This window comes from Gymnoscopelus braueri, assembly GCF_963280865.1.
Source record: "Gymnoscopelus braueri genome assembly, chromosome: 8".
Taxonomy (NCBI): Eukaryota; Metazoa; Chordata; class Actinopteri; order Myctophiformes; family Myctophidae; genus Gymnoscopelus; species Gymnoscopelus braueri.
Genome location: NC_137609.1, coordinates 29885187 through 29911486, shown reverse-complemented (window position 1 = coordinate 29911486; position 26300 = coordinate 29885187). Strand labels below are relative to the sequence as shown.

Sequence of the window (26300 nt, the reverse complement as noted above, 5' to 3'; positions counted from 1 at the left end):
ACATGCACACATAACACACACACACACACACACACACACACAAGCTTTCCCATGCACTGGCATTAAGACGAGTATAACAGGCAAACCCAAATGCATGCACACATGCACAAAATTCATCCCATAAACAAGCTCCCTCCCAGTGGGTTCGGGCCGTTTACGACGGGGCCCGCGGTTGGTCTCACATCCATCCACAGCCCAAAACCACAGAGAGCAGCCTGGATTAACAATAACAACAAACAATAAGTGAGCCCGTCGCCGGGGGATGTGTGTGTGTGTGTGTGTGTGTGTGTGTGTGTGTGTGTGTGTGTGTGTGTGTGTGTGTGTGTGTGTGTGTGTGTGTGTGTGTGTGTGTGTGTGTGTGTGTGTGTGTGTGTGTGTGTGTGTGTGTATGCGTGTGTTAACTTGTATTACTATACTTGTGAAGTATTGCAGAACTTGAGAAATTATTTTCCCTTGTCCTTACAAGAGAAATCACTGTTCTATGGTTAAAACCGTTTTTTTGTTAGGCTTACAATTATGAAAAGGGGTTGGGGTTAGGGTTAGGATTAGGCAGTTAGAGCTTACATTCAGGGGTTAAAGTTTTGTCTGATTTCGTTGCACGCCGAACATAGCAGATCTACAAACACACAACACAGCGTGTCATGTCCAAAAATGGTAAAAATGTCCTAAATGTTGATGTCCTCACAAGTATAGTTCAACAAATGTGTGTACGAGTGTGTGTGTGTGTGTGTGCGTGTGTGTGTGTGTGTGTGTCTTGAAGGCAGACAGAAGAGCCAGATCCAGTGCGGTCAGAGGGGAATGGTTGATGCAATGATCCGGCAGAGAGAGAGGCGGAGGGACAGACTGGGGGGAGGGGGGGGCTATGGGGTTTCTCTTGGGAGAACAGACTGAACCTCATTATGGAAGATGGGGGGGGGGGTGCTCACATACGCAAACAAGCAGGTACAGTATACATGCAAAGCTGTACATGCATGCTGCTCGTGCAAACACGCACAAATGTGCATGCAGGGGGCACAGACGGGGTTTCTCCTGGGAGAACAGACTGGAACTCATTATGGAAGATCGGAGGGGGGAGTGCTCACATACGCAAACAGGCAGGTACACATTCAATGCTGTACATGAATACACACACACACACACAAAATAAAGCATAAGGTCACACTCGTACACAAACACACCATTAAACCACAAGTGTATAGAAGCAGATATAAAGACACGCATATACATACACACATTCACCCACCCTGCAGCCCACCAAAACACACACACACACACACACACACACGCACACGCACACGCACACAGCAGTCCCACCTGATGATGGCGAACATGGAGTTGAAGTTCTTGCACTCGCGGCAGTGCAGGGCGATCTTGATGAAGTGCTTGACGATCTTCATCCTCTTCAAGGTGTTGGCCTCCTTCAGGATCTCCGTGGCCACCCAGAACGTCTCCTGGTTGATCACCACCTCAAACTGTTTGAGGTGCCCGCTGCCCGTTGCCGAGTCCAGCTTGAACAGGTCATCCACGTACCTGGAGAGAGAGGAGGAACGGAAATAGACAGGGTTCAATTGGCAGGGAGGGGTTGGGGGGAGTGCGGGGGGGGGGGGGTCCATGCCCCTCCTTTTGATATCCCCCGCTCTCCCCATTCATTTTTATGGATATGTTTTATCGCCGCTTCTGGCCTGACTGAAATAAATAACTGCATTTCCTTTTGGGAAATGTAGACTGTCTGATAGGTTTGAAATATGGTTCATAATATCACACTTGAATAATTTTATTAAAAAAATTATGTTAACCATAGTCATTCTGGTGTCAAAATCTTTCAAAAATAGATTGTTGAATGCATGAAGGGCTTAAAGGAGAATTCCGGACATTTTAAGTGTTATCTTTGATGTGTCGTTACTCACCTACCGACGTAAACAGTGGCATTGTTTATTTCCAGTTATTCCCCTGTCGTCATATTTTCAACCCCCTCCGTTGTCATAATGGGAGCGCGTGTCATAGGGAAATTCGTCTATTATAACCGATGCAAAGTTATTTTTTTCTCTACTACTACTCATTGTGGAGTCTTATGATAGTCAAACATGCAGTGAAAGTTCCTGAGAGGCTACCGCTAATGACGAACGAGCTAACGCTAGTTGCTTGTTTCTCAACATGGCAACACCAAGTTGCCAGGTTCTGGGAGAGAAACAAGCAACTAGCGTTAGCTCGTTCGTCATTAGCGGTAGCCTCTCAGGAACTTTCACTGCATGTTTGACTATCATAAGACTCCACAATGAGTAGTAGTAGAGAAAAAAATAACTTTGCATCGGTTATAATAGACGAATTTCCCTATGACACGCGCTCCCATTATGACAACGGAGGGGGTTGAAAATATGACGACAGGGGAATAACTGGAAATAAACAATGCCACTGTTTACGTCGGTAGGTGAGTAACGACACATCAAAGATAACACTTAAAATGTCCGGAATTCTCCTTTAAGTGGTTAAGATAAATCCCCCCCCCCCCCTAAAAACTATCCCTGGAGATAGAGTACATGCGGAGATTGAGTTTGCCGTCAGTTCAAATCAGGCTCTTTGATCAGGAGCAGATCCTATTTCAGCAATGAATGCTATTAAAGAACCTCCCAGACCCAGAGCATGGAGCTCCCCAACGGCAGGGAGATACAAATTGAGGTCAGGGAAATTGGCTGCGACCTTTGAGCAAATGTGGAGCGGCGGTGGCATAAAGATTAAAGGAGGAGTTCACACCTATTTTAAAATCAATGACTCATTGGAAAGGCAATACATTATTGAATCTTCAAAGTATTTAATCTCGAAAAGTCAACAAGTAAGGCAATACTCAAAGAGCCTTTATTATAGTGCCTAAACCATAAAAAGAATGCCCATTATGCGTCTTCTTCAGGACTTGTTGGCATTTTTGTCACTATAATAAAGTGTCTTTTTCCATTGAGAAATGTATACCCTGATGTCAGCGAGGATACCGTGTGGTTGACACGCTGTACTGCCTAAAGCTCATAAGCCAACATCTCCCCATGCCAAGCAGGGATTCCCCTCTTGAAAGACAAGGGAGAGAGACTGGAGTTCGAATCCCGGGTAGGACATGATGAAATGTACAGATTGCGGCTTTTAACACTCAGGATTTCGCAGTTATAGTACTATACGTACTCTGTGGACTCGATGTTCCTGAAGAGATCAAAGTCTCTCATGGAGAGCTGGGCGGCCACCTCCACGGTGCTGAGCTGCAGCAGCGTGATGTGACTCTCCCTGAGGAGGTCCTGGGCGTCCTCGTCCGAACACAGCGTCTCCGTCTCCATGTTGTTTTTCAGGTAATACCTGCGGGAGGAGGAGGGGAGGGAGGAAGGGAGGGAAGAATAGATAGATGGATGAAGATGTAACAAACTATGTCTAAAACATACGGAAACCAAAATAACTGCAACCAGTCAAACTGCATTCATAAATGGTTTAGCTGAGTTTAAGTGATGAAAATAGACGCTGCGTTAAGTATCCCAATTAAGCTAAATTCATTAATATTTCAGCTTTGTTTCAGCGGTGAAAACAAGACACTATGTCTACAGTAAACAACATGCGAAAACACAGACAGCAGGTTCACGACAGACGCTTGGGGGACGATAAAGGATCTGTCCGATTTATCGCAGAACCATCTCTGTCTCTTGACGAATCTTCTGGAGGGTTTACCTCGTTCACATTTCATCTGAATTGGGCACAGATGGGCTCTGGGAAGGGGAGGAACACTCCTCTGACAGCCACTGATAGATTACAGCTATACTTTTTTACAGTGCTTGAAAAGAGAGAGCTTGAAGAGAGAGAGAGCTTGAAGAGAGAGAGAGCTTGAAGAGAGAGAGCGAGAGAGCGAGAGAGCGAGAGAGAGAGAGCAATTGAAGCAATTTCTCTCCTAAGTTTAGTTCAGACCAAAGATTTGCAATGAGACCAAAACGTCATCAAGTCCCATTTATACTTCATCGTATAACGGTGTCGTGTGCCAGAAATTGCTGACCAACAAGAGAGGCGTGGCATACATTTAAGCATTAGAAGGTGGTGGAGACAAATTTCAGTGGTCTGAATAACCCTTTAGGTGTGATCTTCTATACTGCAGCTTGCTGGGAGTGCATCCAACAGGGGGTCATTTCTCATAGCACATAATGTGTTGCTGTGTGTTTATAAATCTAATGTATGCTTTGCTTTCCTGCCATATACCCCCCTCCCTATGGCTCCTAATGGAGCACTAATGTGCCCATCCCTGGTACACAGCAGTATGTCAAGTGGCCATAAGTTGTCAGAGTGCCAACTCTCAAGAGACGGCACTGGAAACTGTGGACACACACTTAAAATACCAGAGGAGAGGTGGAGACGAGAGGATTAATGACACAGTGATGCGAAATAGAACTATGGAACTGGCCAGGGTGAGAGCACTGGAACTATGCCACTGTAACTGACTCCAAGTCACAAAGGCGCGTGCGAGCGAGCGTGCGTGTGTTTGCACGTACGTGTGTGCGTTGGGGAAATCCCCTGGCCATGGGTTTTGGCAGTATGCATAAATAGTGGTGCTGGGCATGACTATTCCCTGCCAGATTCACTCCAGAAAGAGAGTGAGTGAGTGAGTGAGTGAGACTGTTAACAAAGTATTCAATCATCAATCAAACTGTGAGAGTGTGAGAGTGTGAGTGTGAGTGTGAGTGTGTGTGTGTGTGTGTGTGTGTGCGTGTGCGTGTGTGTGTGTGAGAGAGTAAGGTTAAGAGTGAGAAAGAGTGAGAGGGAGTACGAGATAAGAGAAAAGGAAAGAGGGAGAGGTCAAGCAAAGAGGGAGAGGTCAAGCAAAGAGTGAGCGAGACAAAAAGCATGAGTGTATGAAAATAAATAAAGACTGGAATAAAGCAATTTCTCTCTTATGATCTTCCCAACCCGATCTCCAGAGATTACCGTAACATTGCACGGAACGAGTGCACTTCATTCCGTGGATAGCCGCCTCGGAACTCCCGAATTGCGTGCATATGGTACGGCGCTGCCTTGTGACAAAACCATTTCGGAGGCGCGCAGTCACAGGCGAATTGTCACCCCGTGAAGGACCACCGAGGGAGCTAAGGCGACCGAGTTGCCGTCCTGAACGGTGCTTCCGGGTTTTTCCGTGTTGCGACTGGTTACGCCCACCGTGGGACTCGCCGTACATATGCACGCAATTTGGGAGTTCCGAGGCGACTATCCACGGAATGAAGTGCACTCGTTCCGTGCAATGTTACGGTATTCTCTGGAGATCAGGCTGGATCTTCCACATACTGTAGCTTCCTGGCAGTGATCCACTATCTCGTAAACTGGTGATGCGTTTCACCCAATGCAGCCCAGTTGTCCAGCTATCAGCCAGGGATGTTCCCAGTACCCAGGAACCAACAACACCTTGTATGGTATTCATACTGTGTGTGTGTGTGTGCGTGTGTGTGTGCGTGTGCGTGTGCGTGTGCTTGTGCGTGTGTGTGTGTGTGTGTGTGTGCATGTGTGTACGTGCCGGCTCGCACACATGAATAATTCCTGCCATGCCGTGCAGTCTGCAGGGCCCCGGCTACAGTCAGAGGATGAAATATTCATGCTAACCTAGTTGGGATGAGTCTGATGTGGTACCGCAGGAGACAAGGAGAAGTGGAGAACAGGGGGAGAGGCCATTTTAAGATTCTCAGTCTCACGCTGCTTTTATTATCACCACTTGGTTTCCAAGTCACACTCCAATCCCACTGACTCAGTACATGTGTGCAACTCATTCCTATTTTAGGGGAACACCATGGTGAAAAATCTGCTAAGATGTCAGTCCACTGAAATGTTTAAAAGATACAGTTTGTACTGTTACTATGAAGTTCTGACCCGCGTGAAGCACCCATCAACGGTGTAATGATCATGATACTGGATGAGATCGCAGCATATGAACACAGGACGTAATTAGCTCATAAACCATATAAATATAATTTATGAATCAATTACAATATAATAATACATACATATAGGTATATATATATATATTATTATTATTGAATCTTACGTCACTGTAATGTAACGTGAGTTCTTGGACAGGTTTATATAAATGTCTGTTTAATCAGAGAGAGATACATTTTAACTGGTCGGACAAAAGACACCACACATCATTACTTTCCTTGGTACAATAAAATTGGGTTTATTCAGACTTCACCGTTACAAGTATTTATAAAGCAACGCTTGGGAAACAGAAACTTATGTTGTGTATGGAGTTAATGTGGGGAGATAAGAAAACAGGAGAGAGAAAAAGTCACAGAGAGTAAAAGAAGGAATCGCATTGGAGATGCATTATTGTAAAACCTTCTGAGCTATGCTCAACTATAACAGATATTCTCTGGTAAACACAGTAACGTCGCCTTAAGATTAATGCACAAATCAAAATGGTTCAACACACCTTTAGACCCTGGATAGGGGCCTGAGTCCGGAGACTCTGGATTTCGGGAGAAAGGTACACAGCCGCGCTCTAAGCCCAACTTGGCACTGGTTCTAGCGAGTGGTCTCAGAGTTCGGGAATCTCAGTGTAAAGGTAATACTGAGTTGGCGTCGACGGTGGCGGAGGCCGGGTCGCCGAGTTGACCGCGGTGATGTCCTCTTGGAGAAGGGCGCATTGGCGCTCTTTCGGTGCTCGCTGCCGCGGGTAGACGAGAGTGAGGCCGTGGTAGGCCTCCGTGCTACGGGGACTTGTGTGTCCCTTGGATCGCGTCGTTGGTTGGATGGAGCCGACAGGAGGTCCCGTGTTGAAGAGCCCTAGGAAGGCTGGTTAACCCTCCTCGTCCTTGGTTGGTGATGGGAGAGCCAGGGAGATCATCCCTTGGCGGCTTTGAGCAAAGAGTGTTGTTCGTGTGGGATCTATATACCCTAAAACCCTTTCATGTGGTCCAATGTCCTTACTATGCTAATTCTTTATCTGATGTGGGATTGCTGACTCTGAGTCGCAGGGGGGGGGAAGCAGACCCTTCAGTGGATTTTTATGACCGAGGTCAGCCATGGGCCCCCTTGGTTCATGCCCAGGTCACTTCTACACACCAAGCATCTGGAAATACAGCATAGTACTACATTTTCACATTATTGTCCATTATTGTCCGCATGTCTCTCCATGAGGTCACGTGTAATGTCTTCTTTGTGGTGAAAACATGATTCATGATTGATGCGCTCAAAAAGAGGGAGAAAGAGAGAGAGGGGGGGGGGAGTTGTGTGTGTGTGTGTGTGTGTGTGTGTGTGTGTGGCCATTTGGTTGGCCTGGCTTTCTCCCCCCCTTTCCTGATCTGTTGTCTTATCAGAAGTGGATGGTGGTGGGACAACTTCAAACGGCTTTGTTTAGCCCCTTGTTGTTGTTAAAAGTTTGCTGACGCCACCGGCCTGGCTCCCAGCTGTTGAGAGGTTGTCCAGACGTTGGCTACAAACCCCCACTAGGCCATTAGAGGATCGAACCGCAGGTTCCGGGTCGTCTTATGGCATATAGGAATCTCAGCGACTGGATAACAGGGAGACAACACACAGCGTGGCACACATTCCATCTGGCCTTCTAGGGCGGCCACCATTAGACTTGGCAATAACCCTAAGGCGACATTGCTATAGTCTAGTGGCATGCATAAGGGCACAGAGGTGAAAGGACAGAGAGAGAGAGAGAGGAAAGAAGGTGTTCTTTCTCTATGGGATTCTTAGCCCGCCGGGCTTGGCTGTTGGCTAAGAAGGTTCTAATGGGGCCAAAAAGAAATCAATAAAACCATGCTGATATCAGGACCGTCTGTGTCCTAGAACCGGGGGAGTTAACTCTGGCCAAGGCCAGTGTTTACACGGTATGACATGGGGTTCTGAATCTCTATGGGGGCCCAGTAGAAGAGAAAAACAGAGAAAGAATAAAAACAAAAACATAGTGCCAATGAGACATTAGCCCAACATCTAACTGAACCTACAGGGTTTTCTTTGAAACCTAACAGGTGGTTTTGAGTAGGGCCACACTCAGTATGCGCTAAAGTTTTAGTTTGCTTGCCTTTCCAGAGGAAAGGGGAAGATCGCATGCTGGGATTTTTATAACAGTAAAACAAGAGCCCGTTTGGGCGGGTATTGCACCCAAAATTACCTTTGACTTAAAGTAAACTAAAATGCAAAAGAAAAATGTCTATAAAAGTGTAAGAATAAAATGCCAAAGCAAAATGTATATAAAGGTTTTTTTTTTTTTTTCAAAACAAAATACAACACACACGGCGGTCATCCCACCTTGTGGTGGGAAGGTAGTCCTACTTTCAACAGGCTAGGGCCTTGTTGGTGTCAAGATAAAGGTCGGGGTTGCTGTCATTGTGGGCCACCACGTCTGGCGTGGTAACCCTGACGTATGTATCGTCGTGCCCCCCCTTAGGTTGGTCACGTTTTATGAATGATAATGCAAACCATTTTTCAACATTTGACACAAAGTTTGAGAAACCTATGCGCAAAAAGTTAAAAATATACCGGACCCCCCTGATGTTTTAGATGAAACACGAACTATTGTGAAGTGGTGTCATATGAAGCATACGTTGGAACAAAGTGATTAGGTTCTCTCAAATTCTTGTCGTCACGGCCAGGGCTTTGCCATCGTGATTCTCTGGGGACTTCAGCTGGGAGCTGTTGTACCAACTCAGGGAATTCAGGTCTTGTCCCAGAGTTATACCGTGAGAGCGAGCGACCGCGGTCTGGACTACGATCTTGGGAGGAGGGACGATCGCGGTCGTATGAGGGGGAGCGAGGTTGGCTCCAGGAGGGAGACTGGCGGTCGCTTCTCCTATACTGACCACGGTCGTCTTGCCTTTCATATTGTTCCCAATCGTTTTGCTCTTGATGTGAGGGGTAGTCACCCGGTCCGTTGTTGGACCTGTCTGTGCGAGGGTGCCCCCCCTCAAGTTCAAGGCTTTCTATTGGGCATACCGTATGGTCTTGGGGTTTAGTGCGATCTCTATCGAACGCTTCTCGGGCCAGGTTGCGGAGCTTGTTAGCTTGCGTATGTCTCGGTTCGACCCCAAGGGGAATTTGCTTTTTAATGGAAGGATGCAAATTACTTAAGAACAAGGCTTTAAAGTATTCGTTTTCTTCCATATTGGGTAGATTTTGATCGCCAAAGTACGCTCTACGCAGTTTTGCATAGTATACGTTAATAGGTTCGTCCTTTGAGTGGCGAACTCCTATGGCGGCGGTAATACCACTCTTGCTTTGGTGGTCGGCAAATTCCTCGATAATTGCCGCACGTATAGCCTGCCAGTCTTGGCGGGTTTGTTCTGTCTGCCGTCTAACAAAACTGCTGACCTCTCGGTTGGAGGTTAGCGTAATGAGTCTTAATTTGGTTTCAGACGTGACAGGGGCATATTCTTCTAAATGGTAGTCAATGTCCTCCAAATAGGTGTAGGTATCCACGTCCCCATCTGTTGTGGGGTTAAAGCGTGGGATAAATTTAGCAAGTTTTTTTAAATCGTCAGTGGTTAGGTGTTTACCGGCTGGGTTAGCGTGAGGTGACACCGTTCCGTTTCCTGACCTTGGGGGAGTACCTGTACCGTGTGGCACTGGCTGGGTTTGCCCCGGCAGGCTCAGGCCGGCTTGCCCGGAGGGGAGAGGCGCCTCATACCTTTGGACAGTTGGTGTTACAGAGGGTGGAGGGTGGCTCCCCGTATTTGGAAAGGTTTGACTACCATTTAGCAGAGCGTGACCTGGGCTAGTGTACATAGGGTGGATCCCCGGTAGGGGAGCCGGGGCTCCGCCTGACGGGGGAAGTACTTCTCTCCCTGGCGGGAGAACAGTGTCCCTATGTGCTAGTCTAGTCAAGTCATGGCTGGCAATTTGGTTTTCAATTTTTAGGCTAATGACCTGGTGTGTGGAGACTTCCAGATCATGTCTCAATTTTGCAATTAGAGTGTCCGTTTCTGAGATGTATTTATGCCATGCCTGCCTTTCCTGTGTAAAACCATGTATTTCCGCCCTTAAGGACCCCATGAGGCGTTCTCTGACAGTTACCGTACCCTGGGCGACGTTTACGTCATTCCGCAGGTCGCTAATTTGACTTTGAAAGTCAGTGTTATCAGTTTGAACATCCAGGAGTGCTTGGGTTAGTCTAGTTTTCACTAATTGTCCTTCAGAGAGGCGGTCTTGAAGGTCGAGCGCCTCTGTTTCTAGCTGAATTATCCTCGCGTCAGCGGGACCTGATTGTCCAGGCCCTGCGCTGGGGGAAGGTGGAGTTTGTTTTACGGCTAATTCCATCGTGGCAATTTGGTTTTTTAGCTGTACTATTTCCTGCTCAGCTGTTGTCAGCAAAGCAGCTTTACTTTCCAAATCCTTTACCTTGTCCTGTAGCTCATCGACCTGTTTCACAGAGGCCATCTTAATGGACAGGGCGAAAGGAGCGACTACTAGGGTTCGGTATTTGGTCCAAATACGTTCAGCTAGTGTTAGCTATTACTTTGGACAAAACTAGAAGGAGTGGTACATGCAGCAATACTGGTGAAGTAACAGTGGAATTGTACTTAGTAGGCCGTGTGAAGATGAGACAAGGTTTCCCTGATAATTATTTTGAGGTGTTTAGCTTTGTTTGAGACCTACAAATTTAAGAGGGATTATTAATCCCAGGTTCCTTAGTTTAGTTTATTTTTTTTTTTTAAATAAACGTTTATTCGGTTCGAATAGTAAAGTATCTTTGATTGAGAGAAAAGTCTTTGAAGGTTCCTTTGGGTTTTCCCCAAAATAACCGAGATTAAAAGAGGAAACAAAACTTTTCTTTAAAATTTGGAAAAACTAATCAGAGAGAAGTGAGAAAAAGTATGAAAAAAACTTTCAATTTGAAAAATTAAATTTTTTTTTTTTTTTTTTTTTTTTTAAACTTTAACTAAATTCAATCTCTAAAAATTAATCCAAAAAAAAATTTGTTTAATCCAAATTTAAAAAAAAAAAAAAGAAAAAATCTCTTTTTTTTTTTTTTTTTTTTTTTAAATAATTTTATCCATTTATAGAAATTTCAGAATAAACGTGAACAATCTGCAGAGTATCTTTAGAAACCGGAACATTGAAAAATTTCCGGAAATTATAGCCGAAAATACTCTGCAATCGCCAGGCTTATTGTGTTTCTTCTTACAAAGGAACAAAAATTAATAATCTGTTTCCAATTCTGAACTAAGATTAACTTTCCGAATCAAGCAGTTAACTTATTAACCCTTTACTTTAAAACGAGCTCAAACTTTAACTCAGAAAATTAATATGGTCCGTTGGGTTTGGATCAACCAGGCTCTGTCTGTGATTTGTCAATCAAATGACCCAGATGAAACTTTTGTCACTCCGGTTTTGTTTGTCAACTCACAGTCAAATTCTCGCCGATTCGAACGCACCGTTTATCGCTACAACCTCTAAATATAACACTGGATACCAGTCTGTCTTCACACAACGTCACCACAACAGATCTTTATCTCAAGTGAATGTCTCACTGGAGCTGACCTGTAGTGGGGGTGGAGTTCTTAGCTCCACAAAGCCTCTGCCCGTGCTGTGACGTTATCAACGGGGGAGGGGTGTGTTTACGCAATCCAAAATGGCGCCAACTGAATTGTCACGAGAGGGTCAGTCAGCAGGCTGTACGGGCCCGGCGCTGTTTTGTGTTAAAAACACGACTTTCCTTCAGACAGTAATCTCGGCACAAGTTAAATTACGGATCAATTTGAAGAGAAAAAGGATACGACTGTGGTTATTCCCCTTCTCTTCGTCTGATCGGTAAGCTTTTACTGGGATTTTAAGTGACTATTAAGCGCTATAATAGTGATTCACTCGAATTTCCCCTTCTCATGAGACTGTATTAAACTGTCTCAGAGGATACCAAAATTAACAACGGCTTACTTATAGTTATTAACTCATAAGGGTGTCTGTCGCTTGATCGACAGTGCAGCGTGAGTGATACTTGGAGCGTTACTCCAAGAAGTACCCGCACAAAGGAAGCCCACTTTCCCTCAATTCCCTGGCTCTGTGGAGCTCAGAGTTGGTGGAGGAGGAGTCCTAAGCTGCTAGTGTCCGTGGTACGTGCTGTCACGTTGCCAACGGGCGGGGTCTGCTTACGTAATTCAAAATGGCGTTTGCTGGAGAATTTGTGAATGAGCTCTGTGCATTCTGACCAGAGAAAAAAAAAACACACAGCTCTGTCGCTGTCTTTTGCTTCTTAGTCTATCTGTGGCCAAACACGATCCCAGTCTTTCACTCAGCAATCGTCACGAAACCAGTTAAATTACGGACCAGTTTGAAAAATAAAAGTACGAGTATTTTTCTTTTTCTTTATCTGATCTGTTAGCTTTTTAGGATATTAAGTGAGCTGAAGCATTACAGTAGCGGTTCACTTTGGATCCTCGTCTCATAGACGATTTAATAAACGGTCTAAGAGGATACTAGAGATTATAACAAGCTTACAAAAGTTAATAAATCTCAGTCCAGTTTTGACGTAATTTTACCTTGGTTTAGCCTAGATTTGTGTTAACTAATCTCGCTTTCTCTTCTTATTAGAATTACCGGCTCGAGTTAATTACCATCGAGTGTCGGTGTTTATTCATAAATTGGCCATTGGTAAAAACTTTGTCAGAATTTAAAAGGGAAAGGCTCTTTCTAAGTAGCTAGTTTAAAAAGAATATTTTTCAACCTTTTGAGTGCTGGACTCACATTAAAAGAATACTTTTCCTTTTATTATCTCCGGGGGGAAATAACACTCTATTTTTTTCTATTGCCTGACGCACACACTGCCTGCAGTGGGACTCAGGGTTTAGTTAAAAAAAAGAGGGCATGGTAATTTTGCTGACATACATCCTATCCAAGCGCGGTGCGCGGTCTGTTGGTTTTTGCTCTCACTGCTCCCCACGTTTGTTTTCAAACGTAGATGTTTGGTATCATTTGTCAACACAGTCTAGTATTTTCTCTCTGCTTAAAGACAAAAACCTGCCTCGTATAACGGGGCACCACCTGTAATGATCATGACACTGGATGAGATCGCAGCATATGAACACAGGACGTAATTAGCTCATAAACCATATAAATATAATTTATGAATCAATTACAATATAATAATACATACATATAGGTATATATATATATATTATTATTATTGAATCTTACGTCACTGTAATGTAACGTGAGTTCTTGGACAGGTTTATATAAATGTCTGTTTAATCAGAGAGAGATACATTTTAACTGGTCGGACAAAAGACACCACACATCATTACTTTCCTTGGTACAATAAAATTGGGTTTATTCAGACTTCACCGTTACAAGTATTTATAAAGCAACGCTTGGGAAACAGAAACTTATGTTGTGTATGGAGTTAATGTGGGGAGATAAGAAAACAGGAGAGAGAAAAAGTCACAGAGAGTAAAAGAAGGAATCGCATTGGAGATGCATTATTGTAAAACCTTCTGAGCTATGCTCAACTATAACAGATATTCTCTGGTAAACACAGTAACGTCGCCTTAAGATTAATGCACAAATCAAAATGGTTCAACACACCTTTAGACCCTGGATAGGGGCCTGAGTCCGGAGACTCTGGATTTCGGGAGAAAGGTACACAGCCGCGCTCTAAGCCCAACTTGGCACTGGTTCTAGCGAGTGGTCTCAGAGTTCGGGAATCTCAGTGTAAAGGTAATACTGAGTTGGCGTCGACGGTGGCGGAGGCCGGGTCGCCGAGTTGACCGCGGTGATGTCCTCTTGGAGAAGGGCGCATTGGCGCTCTTTCGGTGCTCGCTGCCGCGGGTAGACGAGAGTGAGGCCGTGGTAGGCCTCCGTGCTACGGGGACTTGTGTGTCCCTTGGATCGCGTCGTTGGTTGGATGGAGCCGACAGGAGGTCCCGTGTTGAAGAGCCCTAGGAAGGCTGGTTAACCCTCCTCGTCCTTGGTTGGTGATGGGAGAGCCAGGGAGATCATCCCTTGGCGGCTTTGAGCAAAGAGTGTTGTTCGTGTGGGATCTATATACCCTAAAACCCTTTCATGTGGTCCAATGTCCTTACTATGCTAATTCTTTATCTGATGTGGGATTGCTGACTCTGAGTCGCAGGGGGGGGGAAGCAGACCCTTCAGTGGATTTTTATGACCGAGGTCAGCCATGGGCCCCCTTGGTTCATGCCCAGGTCACTTCTACACACCAAGCATCTGGAAATACAGCATAGTACTACATTTTCACATTATTGTCCATTATTGTCCGCATGTCTCTCCATGAGGTCACGTGTAATGTCTTCTTTGTGGTGAAAACATGATTCATGATTGATGCGCTCAAAAAGAGGGAGAAAGAGAGAGAGGGGGGGGGAGTTGTGTGTGTGTGTGTGTGTGTGTGTGTGTGTGTGGCCATTTGGTTGGCCTGGCTTTCTCCCCCCCTTTCCTGATCTGTTGTCTTATCAGAAGTGGATGGTGGTGGGACAACTTCAAACGGCTTTGTTTAGCCCCTTGTTGTTGTTAAAAGTTTGCTGACGCCACCGGCCTGGCTCCCAGCTGTTGAGAGGTTGTCCAGACGTTGGCTACAACGGTGTACTGGTTAAGTCACTCAACCTGGGGCGACCACTTAGTAATCTTGCTGGTCTAGGATCCCGTAATGAATTGCATTTATATGGCGCTTTTCTAAGTACTCAAACTTACTCAAAGCGCTTTACAATGGTTCATTCATTCATACAGGGGGGGCATTGGGAGGTGGAGCGGCGAACAGTCGACGCCAGCGTCCCCACTTTTCCCACATTCACACACCAATGGTGGCAAGCTAGCGCCGACCGAATCATTGGAGGCAATGTAGGGTTCAGTGTCTTGCCCAAGGACACTTCGACATGTGGACAGGAGGAGTTGGGATTCGAACCGCCGACCCACGGATCAATGGACGACCTGCTCTACCTCCTGAGCCACAGCCGCCCTAATCTCCCTGAAGCCTTTCCCTCTCTGCCAGATCTAACAACCTTCCATCTCAGTACAGGGGAAAACCATCTCTTTACCTGCCGTTGAGCTGGATGCGGTCGGCCAGCTTGGAGAGCTGGTCGGGGAGTCGCCGCTGTTTGATGACCCCCTCGGGGCTGACGGACACCTCGCACAGCGAGTAGGTCTCCGGCGAGGCCAGCAGGCCGAACTCGTTGACGGTGTGCGACACCACATCCTTGGCCGTCGTGTCCTTGCTGATGATGATGTAGCAGCTCTGCTGGTCGGCCTTGAACACGCGGATTACCTGGTCTGGGATGTCTAGAGGAGAGAGGAGATGCGTCAGGTACAAGGGATTGATGGATAAAATCCATGGATTACTTTGCTGAAGGAAAGGATTGAATACATTTTAAAAAAATGGCTGAATATGTGGATGTGTGGATGGACCGACAAGGAGGAGGCAGACAGACAAGCAAACAAACAAACAGGCAAACAGGTAGGGAAAAGGTGTATTTACTGCTTCCTGGAGAAGGGGAAATTGCTTTTTTTACCCAGCAAATGGCTGCTCAGATGAGCACATGAGGGAGCTTTTAAGTGTCTTGCTTAGGGAAAAATCAACTGTGCAAGCCTAGAGTCGAACCAGCGAACTTCCCATTCCCAGACGGCCTCTCTACACACTCAGCTACGGCCGACAGTTAGAAAGTAATTGGACTTTCAAACTAAATGGTCTTACATATACAGTACAGGGTTCAGTGATTTTTTTTTTACCTCTCTCTGAGTCAAAACAATGAATCAAAAAAGAGAAACAAAAAATCTCCTGCCTGCGTGCTTGAGTTGACAATAGATTAATCAGACCACTGATGAGGGAGACATTTGTGCATTATCCGACACGCTGGTGATAACAAATTTTCACCAGCGTGTCGAATAATGCACAACTACTGTCTAAGCATCAAATAATGAAAAAGTCTCATTAAAAGGTTTAGAGAGAGAGAGAAGATGGAGAGAGCTTTAAAACAATGAACCATGTATGGTTGTACGTAGCCGGTAAGCTAGTGTGACTGATAAGATAGATTAAGCCGTCACAGAGCTTTTTGTTGGGCACTTAATGACTCAAAACCGAAACACATCATGTAGAAAAGGGGTGACAATGACAGAAGATGGAAAGAGAGTGACAGAGAGAGAAAGTGTGTGTGTGTGTGTGTGTGTGTGTCACTGATGAATTTGTACCCCATGCATGCTCTCTTGCACACAGACATAAAAACGATGTGTGGGCACAACAGATAAACAGACACAAAAACACTGCACACACACACACACACACACACACACACACACACACACACACACACACACACACACACACACACACACACACACACACACACACACACACACACACACACACACACACACACACACACACACACCCCCACACACACACACACACGCGAAAGAGAAGCATGTTCAATGATCCATGTGCCATTATACTCATCCTCGCTAAAGAGGCTGTAATTGTTTGTGTATAGTATGTGTGTGTATGAGCCTGTGTGTGACTGTGTAAATGACACAGAAAGGGGGCAAATGGAGAGAGAAGGGGAGAGAGGCTCATAACTGCCATCTTTATCATTATTATAACAGCAGCGCGATCAGCAGGAACAAATCAGTGATCCCCAAGCCAATAATAAGAAGATGAGAAAGAATGATTCACTACAGTATAAACGACAGGCAATCATTCACACTCCAGGCTGCTTAAAGAGCCTTATGTGTGTATGTACTGTATGTACAGTACAGTACGACAGGGCTGGTCATATTTAACACTGGAGACAGGCTCTTAACTGACCTGAACGTACGCGAGCAATTACAGTCCATCCAGAGAAGCCATCACCATAAACAACACATCATTTAACCATCTAAAAAACATGGGACTGTTTATTACAGACGCCAGCGGAAATCATCCATCGACTGTGGCCAGAGATTCATTCTAAACACAAAAAGGCACGCATTTCACAGACAGGGGGGGAGGAACAGCGTTCAGGGTTGGGCCAGGGGTGTCGCCAGTCAGGTTTTTGCAAACGCAGCACTGCGAGTTGCCTGTGCCACGGTTCCCACAAGCTCTCCTCATCTCGTCCCTGCCAAATATTTACCCACTCTCTCTGTCACACGGACGCAAGAGATAAATTGCACGTCGAGGCGGCCGGGATGGGAAGGGTGCAGGGACCGATGTGCCCCCCGCCCCGGGGGGGCTGAGAGCAGAGCAGAGAGGAGAGGAGGGGGAAGAACTGTGGAGGGTGAAAAATGTCACGCATGAAAGCGTGTACGGATGCAGTCATGGTACACCGTCCAGACGTATGAATGTACTATTTAACGTGTACAGATACTGGACAGAAAGACTGCAGTTGATGGGAATGAAGGCATGGAAATGGCTCCTGAATTAAAAGTAACTTTCAAAAATTGCTCATAACGGTGAGCTTGTAGATGGGCTATTTTGATCATACGACGTAAGTAAGGAAGTAATACGGCTGAACTGGTTAAAGGGAGGCAAGGGAACACGTTAACTGTGACACAAACAAAACACAAAACACTGGCATTGAGGGTATTTATACTTACAGTAGAGTCCCAAGGCTTGGCAAGCAGTAAGGAGGGCCAGAGAAGGAGGAAAATAGAGAGACAAAGAGAAAAGGTAAGGACAGTGAGAGAGAGAAAGAGAGAAAGCGAGAGGGAGAGAGAGGACAGAAAGAGAGAGGGAAGGGGGAAAAAAAGAGAAAAGACAAAGTGGTTGGAAACATTACAGAAGTGAAAAGCCTCTTTTTCTTTACATTGGTCTGTCCATGGGAAAGTATAAGCTGTGAATGACTCATCTTGTCTACAGTCTAACATCTGTCTCAAATCATCAAATCACCACCGCGGACATTGAGTGACAAACAAAGACCAGACAGACAGACAGACAGACAGACAGACAGACAGACAGACAGACAGACAGACAGACAGACAGACAGACAGACAGACAGAGAGAGAGAGAGAAATGAATGAGGCTAAGACAAGGAAGAAGAAATGAATATGAAAGAGAGAAAGGGAGAAAGACATGGAAAACAGAGAGAGAGCGAGAGAGAGAACACAGTGGAGAAATGCTGTTTCATTGTTGGAACCATAATAAACAATCACAGACATATACAAATACACACACCTGAATTTCCCCCACGGGATCAATAAAGGTCTTGATTTATTTATACAGGCACTGTATGAGACTTCCATAACGAAAAAGATAAAAATACAACAACAATGACACACAAACAGTCCCACAGGCAAACATCTCCGTCTTCAACCTCTAAAAACTGAGAACAATAACGCAACATCACTGCAAAAAAAGGTCTGTAAACTATGTCAATTGTGCTTTGATTTTTGCCTCATGGACCCCTGCTACCACATGCCTTGGCTTGTCCAACTGGCTGTCCATCTCTCTGCTTCATCTCTGAATGGACTCCTGAACCAATTTGCTTGTTTGTCCATGTGTTACTGTTGTTCTGCAAACTCTCAACAAGAACCCATACAGGTCCTCACTGTCCTCACGGTTGGTTGGTAGGTGGGTAGGTACTAGGTACAGTAAGTACAGTAGGTAGGTAGTGTTTTAGAGCCTACCTACTGCCAAATCATCAGCATTGGATATCAAAGTGGGGTCCGGGTACCCCCAGGGGTCCTTTGGGGGGTTCAAGGGGGTCCCCAGCAAAAGGAGGAACCGTTTAAACACTTAAGCCCCATTTGACTTTTTAGCTACTTGAGAATTTTTTTTTGTGTGTGTGACATATCTTATCTTATGCAAAATACATATACATTTTTGGGGTCCTTGACAATAAAATGTTAGAAAACCACTGTTTTAATGGACTCACAGAACCCATGGAGTCGCTGGTAAAGGGGGGTATATGTCAGCAGAACAGCCGTCCCACACAACACACACACACACACACACACACACACACACACACACACACACACACACACACACACACACACACACACACACACACACACACACACACACACACACACACACACACACACACACACACACACACACACACACACACACACACACAACTTTGGAGTCTAATGGCAGGCTGGAGAACTGGAGGAGACGAATGGAAACCCAGGCTAATGGGGGATGATTAATGTGGTGCCGTATGTGCATGTGTGATGTGTAGTGTACAGTATGTGTATACTGTAAGTGCTGTGTGTTTATGTGTATGTCTATGTTGCATAGTGCATGCTGTGTCTATGTGTCGTGCAGCGTGTGTGAGTGGGTGCGCATGTGCGAGCGCATATGTGTGTGTGTGTGTGTGTGTGTGTGTGTGTGTGCACTAGTACAGACATGTGACATATTGGTCTGCAGACTAAGAACGTGGGGGCGGGTGGCGATAAATCAGAACCATATTCACTCACTCTCTCTTTCTCTCTCTCTCTCTCTTTTCCCTTTCTCTCACTTAATCTCCCTGCTCCTCCGGGAGGCCCACTTTGTAATTTTAATAATTAGGAGCCGACAAAACTGTCAGACAGAAACGTAATAAAGAGGGCTACAGTAATTGTCCGGGAGGTTAATTCTTCTCAGATGGACGCCATTCCACTGCTGTTTTCAGCCACATCAAAAGGAATGACCCGTGTGTGTGCGTGTGCATGTGTGAAAATACATGTTCTTAAAAGCTTCTAGCACTAGTATGTGTGTGATTCCCACATAATAAGTACAGTACTTTTGAAATGAGTGTTTTATGTGTATGGATGCATGCGGGTGCAAGCTTTCTTACACATACAGTACTGTAAGCATGTGGGTGTGGTATTTCAATTTGTATGAGGGTGTGTGTGACAGCTGTATATCACTACACATTTGTGCAGGTATGTGTGTGTGTGTGTGTGTGTGTGTGTGTGTGTGTGTGTGTGTGTGTGTGTGTGTGTGTGTGTGTGTGTGTGTGTGTGTGTGTGTGTGTACACGTGCCTGTCAGTTGGAAGTATATAACTTACACTGCGGTTCTCACATAGCTGCTTTATGTAATTACGGTCGAAGGCACGCAGGGCGCCAGAGTACAGCGAGCCCCTGTGCTCACCAAGCAGCAGGGTCCTTCACTCTACAAGTGGCTCTCTACCATCGTCATCAGACGAAAAGGACGACGGATCTGCAGTCAAGTGTTACAACAGAGCCTTGCAGAACTTTGGCTGCCTTTAGCGCAACATACCAGAGCGAGCAGCCTGGCCTCTGCACTGGCATGGATAGAAACAGTTACTGCAGGGTTCGTTTCACGATCAAAGCCGCTATGGCTTTGTTCAGAACAGCAGGCGAACCTGATTTGTTTCTCAGATACGATCTTTAGAGACTGACTGTCCACGCTGTTACCGGCAAGTGATCAGATATCAGTTTTCAGACATCGTCGACCTATCTGCATTGGTTGCTGTGGTAACAACATAACGACAAAGGCGTGAGTAATGCTTAGGTTATACTTAGGACAATGCTTAGGTTATGTCGTAAGACTGCGTCATTCATCAAAAATAGCAGATCTACAATCTAGATTAGATTAGATTGACTATTTTCAGAGAGCGACACCCTCGACACCCTTTTCAATGGGGGTCCGCGGCCGAATACCATTTTGTGGGTCCTTGGCACAATTTTTTTTAAGAACTACTGATTTAGAAGGCATTTGTAGAATCGGCATCAGGTCTTAATGGGTTAACTTAGTTATAAAGTGTCTTTGTTATAAGTCGTTATGCATAATTATAAACATTTATAACGAGTGTTATGAAGCATTATAAGTGCATCATAATGCATTATAAATGTGTTTATAACTTATTATTATAGACCCGACCTAAATATAAAGTCAAACTCTCAACTCAATTCAAGGAGCATGATTGACCATGCTGACATTGCCAAGTGCCCGTATCATAAAAAACAAAACACACTCTCAACTCATCTCTCTCCCTCTGTCCATCATTGTCAGCCTCTCACCTGCAGGGTTGGAGAAGTCCAGCACGCTGGTGGCGGGCTGCAGCAGGTCGGGGCTGCTGGACGACAGGCTTCCAGGGATGGGCATGATGGCCACGCTGTGACGACACTGCTTGGTGCCCACGTAGCTGTCGTCCTGGGACTGGCCCACACCTCCATCACTGTCCGGGACGAGAGGATGGAGAGATGAATGGAGAGAGAAAGACACAAGAGAGAGAGGGAGAGAGACAAAGGAGAGACATACAGTCTTAGACGGGAGCGTCTGGAATCGCTCAGGTGGTGAACAAAAAGGTCGAGCGCAGCGCTCCTCCAAAATTCGCTTTTGAAGTTTTCTTATTTGTTAGTTTTTCATTCTGCAGCGGTAGACATTTTGTTTTCCATTTCCCCAAGCGTTTGTATTGGTTATTACTGTTGTAAGCTTTTAAGTGAGAATCAGTAGAGGAGTGCACTTTTTGCTTGATTGGCGACAGGAGACCGTAAAGTACATACATAACTCCGTCCAAACCAATAACAAGAAAAACAACAGAGAAACTTAACGCCGGGAGACTTTTATGAAAATGTCTACCATCGCAGGAGAGCATAATCCAAGAAGTACATTTCTTGACGGAGGCGAAACGGATCTTTAACATTTAACAGACAGGAGGGGAACAGCTACAAATTCATCCATGAGACGGTCCATGAATGGCGCCAACTGCTTTGCAGCGCTTTCACAGACACGCACTAGACACACAAGTTTAGAAACAAACACTACATATACAGAACGTACACAAAGTGACAAGAGACAAATAGACATGAGGCATGTCAAAACAGACATGGTACACAGAAGGCACGACACAGAAGGTGGACACAATGATCGCTTCTATATTCCTTAGCGTGTGTGTGTGTTTGTGCGTGTGTGTGTTTCAATCAGAGGGTTCTTCTTTCAAGTGCAGGTCTAGCAAACGTCATGTGCGGGTCTAGCATTTAGCCTGGAGCCATCGGTCCTTGCACATGTGTGAAAGAGGCTAGCTACTGTACAGTAGCTAGCCTCGCTCAGCGATATGCAAACGCTAACCTTTACATCAATGATGTCATTAGTTTGACTGGGTCTCTCTCAGAGGCTGGAGTAGGCTGATGAGAGGAAACAGAAAGGGCAGCTCCCCAGAGAACCACAGATTGTTTAGATTGGAGTTAAAAAATGAGGGCTATAGATGGAGTGTGTGCAACCACATTCTGATTTCCTTATTTTGGGCATGTCATTATAGGCAATTGTTAAACAGCTTGTAGATCGGGCTTAAGTGGTAATTGAAATGAGACGAATCCACAAAATCCCCAGACTAAACATGAACATTTCTAAAACATCACATACTAATGCATAAGGATTGGGTGGTGCAGCCACCCAATCCAGCAGGGCCTCTGTGGACATAGTTGAGCTCTACTGTAGCAAAGCCTCAGTAATCTGTGATGCGTGCTGCAGCATCCACAGGAGTGAATGAGAGAGATGCTTTGAAAAATTGAGGGGTAGAAAAAGATACAAGGAGGGAGGGAGAGAGAGAGTGACAATAAAAGTATGGGAGATTCAGAGAGAGATGGCCCGAGAGTAATGGCGAAAATAGCCCCAATTGAGATAAACACTGGGCTCAAATTAACCCTGGACATAGATCGAAGGCACTCGCGTGCATCGTAAGCCTCCTAATGTCTTCCACAACGAAAGCCGAGATGGTGACAGAAAATGATATCGCAAAATGCATGAGGGCTGTTGAGCGGGTGGCAGTCATGCGGCGAGGAGAGACAATTTACTTCACTTGGCTGTCAGCAACTGATGAATTTACCAATACACATTTTTTACACTCACAATGAAGGGTGCACAGCAAGCTTACGACGGTTGAGATGGAACACAGTTCACCTATCGAAGGGTCACAGCATAATGTGGTTATATGCACGGCGGCTTGCGGCTTTGTGAGGGCTAATTCACGGGTTAAAAACTGAGTAAAGCTCTGTAGCCTTATTGTGTATTCTGCACAGAGAACGCATCTTAAAAGTTTCTCTCTATTGCCTCGCCGCATTCTGAGTTTCCAAGGTATGCTGGGTATGCCATGGGAACCTGAAAGAAACTCCTGCTCCGGCTGCGTTCTGTTCATTTATTCCAACACTGCAGCAAACCAAGGCCTCGTTTATTATGTCCCGCAGCACTTGATCCACAGAGGGTGGAACAGAGAAATCGTTGAATACCAGAACGTTTAGAAAATAGCGACAATGGCCAAGGAAAAATGGATTAGGCAAAATTGTAGTTTAATGTGGGTTAATGTGGAGGCGGCAAGGAGGCGAGAGAAGGATGCGTTTGCGTGCTGAATTTAAGTAGCATCAATTCTACCAATTCTGAGGTCCTCTGGCTCAGTGGTTCTCAAAGTGGGGTCGGGGGAGACCCCAGGGGTCCTTGAGGGGGTTTCGGGAGGTCCCCAGCTAAATGATTGATAGTTGTGAACCAAATGGACCCTTACAGGTCTGTACAGTACCAAATAGAATCCTTACGGGTCCAATTTGGTCCTGGAAATTAAAACGTTTGAGAACCACTGCTCTGTGACTGTGTTGATGAAGCTCATGGTGTCTCTGTGAAGCTGCCTGAGGTGTGTTTTCAACTACATTGATGGGGGAGGATGGGAGGATGGAGGGAGGGAGGGGGTTACACAAGAGGTCTTACCCAAACAGGCCCCTGAAGCAGCACAGAGGGAGACGAGGGGGGAGAGAGACCACATTGACAAGCATGAAAACTAAACAGGAGCAGCGTCTGCGCTGATGCAGCACAGTAACACCGACAGAGAAGTTAAAGGCACCCACAGGCGTACACACACACGACAAACACACACACACACACACACACACACACACACACACACACACACACACACACACACACACACACACACACACACACACACACACACACACACACACACACACACACACACACACACACACACACACACACAGGCATGTCAACAGAATGCAAACCATCTCAAGTGTGTAAAAGCTGCTGGCTCAAACATGTTAGATACTGTAGAAGGCATATTTAGCATATTTGTGTCCTCAACGCTGATGGGTTTCAGAGCAAACTGCAACAAATCCAAATCCGACCGACTCACTGCACCCTCTGCTTGGAAAAGTCCCATGAAGCAAATAAAACATTTTCACATCTTAAATTAATTATTACTTTTTTTGTTGCGCGTTATGATGCCAGTGCTATTTGTCACTTAAGTCATTTTAATATTTCACCTTATCTTAATGAATAAGTATTGTGTATATTGTTGTGTATGGTTGTGTATCTATTAATATGCTAATGCAAAAGACTAATAGTGGCTGTGAGCCTGGTCTATGCTGTTGGTTTTTACTTTTATTCTAACCTGTGCCCCTCCTGTGTTTTAGCCTTGTTGCTGCACGGACACCTGAATTTCCCTCCAGGGATCGAAAAAGGTTCAACTTACCGTATCCTCAACTTTATATTATTGAATGAAATAATTACAGTCATGGTTATTGACATGTGGGAGCTGGCAGTGTAATTGGGAGTGGTTGTGGGTAAAGGGCTTTGCCCAAGAGCAACCCCCCCCCCACCCCCCTCCCAGCATAAATTGGATTTAGCAGACACCAGAGCGACCTAATGTACACGTGCAAAACCAGAGTAAATGGTCACATAAGTAGAGATTGCAAAGAGAGCACTGTACTGACTGTAGTGCTTCAAAGACACTAGGATACCAGGTAATCATCAAACCTAGCATCGTTCTAAAGTAAACAACATGCTATGTAAGCTGAAATTGAAAAGATTGGTGGGATTGACTTTAGGGAGTTATAGTACATTATAGACTTGTCTGTAAATCACCTGCTCTTGTGTCTAGACTAACTATAACCTAACGACTCTGTCTATTGCTTTCCAATCTGGGGATGCTAAATCAACTGGGCTGGTCAATATGTGATGTGCTTGTGTGCAAAAGTCACACAAACGTGTCCTTGTGTATGCATTCACTCATGCATGCTAGCACACGCACACACAGATTAATTTGGCAGACAAGAGAGCAGACTATTGCAAAGTGGCTTTTTATACTTTGCCTGACTTTTATAGTCATATAAATCCCTGGTATGAAGTGGAAGCCAATGTCATCAGAGAATAGAGAGGTTCTTGGCATTTGTGCCAGCACTGGCCAAAAAGATAAATCAAATGTAGGTATTGTAAGGTATTCAATAAGTTCTTTACAATTTAGGCTTTTAATAGACGCTCTACACATCCAGATTTTTCCTCAAAATGTCTAGATTTGTCCTCAAAATGTGTCGCAGATGACTGTCCAGTAACCTGAACGTCACAGGACTGATTCAGTCTCTGTACTCCTCCAAACTGCTCTTGAGCAATACACTGTACCCATGTGTTCTCTGACTAAAAGCACAGTTACATGCATGTCCTGCATGGCGATCAGACGAATACAGTAGCTCAGGGACAAGTTTTTTTTTTTTTTTAATTTTTATCCCGCGATTTTTGTAACCCATTTTTTTCACCCGGTGCCAATTTCCTAAGTGATCCTGGGCACTACACCAGCCCTACACCAGTATTACACCTGTCACCCCACAGTAGGGAGGCCAGGGCCGAGCTCATGCTTCCTTCAGGCATGAGAGCCAACTGACCTTCTTGTCACCTGACAGGGGGGAGTTTCCCTGGTTGGACGTAGCGCGTGGAAGGGACACGTTATTCCAACCAGTTCCCTTCCCCTCCATCAGGCGCCCCGGCTGTCATGGGGGAGGCGGTATAGTGACCAGGATTACTACATGTTTTTGTGAGGGTATTAACTACCCTAGGAGACACGGGGAGAACATGCAAACTCCACACAGAGTAGGCCCTTTCGCCAACCCCACCTAGGGTATGGGCGCTGATGACGCGGAGGAGAAGACACGCCCCCAGTGCCCACAGCGTCCCCGGCGGGAATCGAACCCAGGACCTTCTAGCTGTGAGGCGACAGCGCTACCGACTGCGCCACCGTGCCCCCAGCTCAGGGACAAGTTTAACACTCTATGTCGATCAGGCCATTTTAAATCATACGCAGCAATGCGACAGGGTCCTAACCACACACACACACACACACACACACATGCACACAAGGACAAATGACGTATAAAAACTGTGGGGGAAGTTTATACATCTAGTCAGCCATTATGTTGTTCATTGTTCACCTTCACTCAGCCTTTTGCGTTTTCCATCTCAATAACACAAGACACTGAACTGAATACAGATGGACCTGAATCCCTCATCCTTCGTCCATCCCTGCTGATCATTGTGACTTAATTGCGGGGGTGACTGAATGGCACTCAATGGCGAAATAAAGAACAAAATGAATGGCATGAAAGGGGCCATTTAGTCGATCAAAGGAAACGACTGCAGTGAATCGTTGGAATG

At 45.5% G+C, this 26300-nt stretch overlaps 1 protein-coding gene across 3 annotated transcripts in view; it reads right to left on the bottom strand.

The window, feature by feature from the left end:
• The window catches only part of rapgef6 (Rap guanine nucleotide exchange factor (GEF) 6), a 233921-nt gene that overhangs the window by 28894 nt on the left and 178727 nt on the right, over window positions 1-26300 (bottom strand). For all 3 annotated transcript variants that reach the window (XM_080435375.1, XM_080435376.1, XM_080435377.1), the window contains 4 exons: window positions 20891-21048; window positions 14988-15228; window positions 3169-3336; window positions 1315-1530 (listed from right to left, as the gene is read on the bottom strand). In XM_080435375.1, the coding sequence (XP_080291501.1) occupies window positions 1315-1530; window positions 3169-3336; window positions 14988-15228; window positions 20891-21048 (783 nt within the window). The remainder of the gene's footprint in view (window positions 1-1314; window positions 1531-3168; window positions 3337-14987; window positions 15229-20890; window positions 21049-26300) is intronic.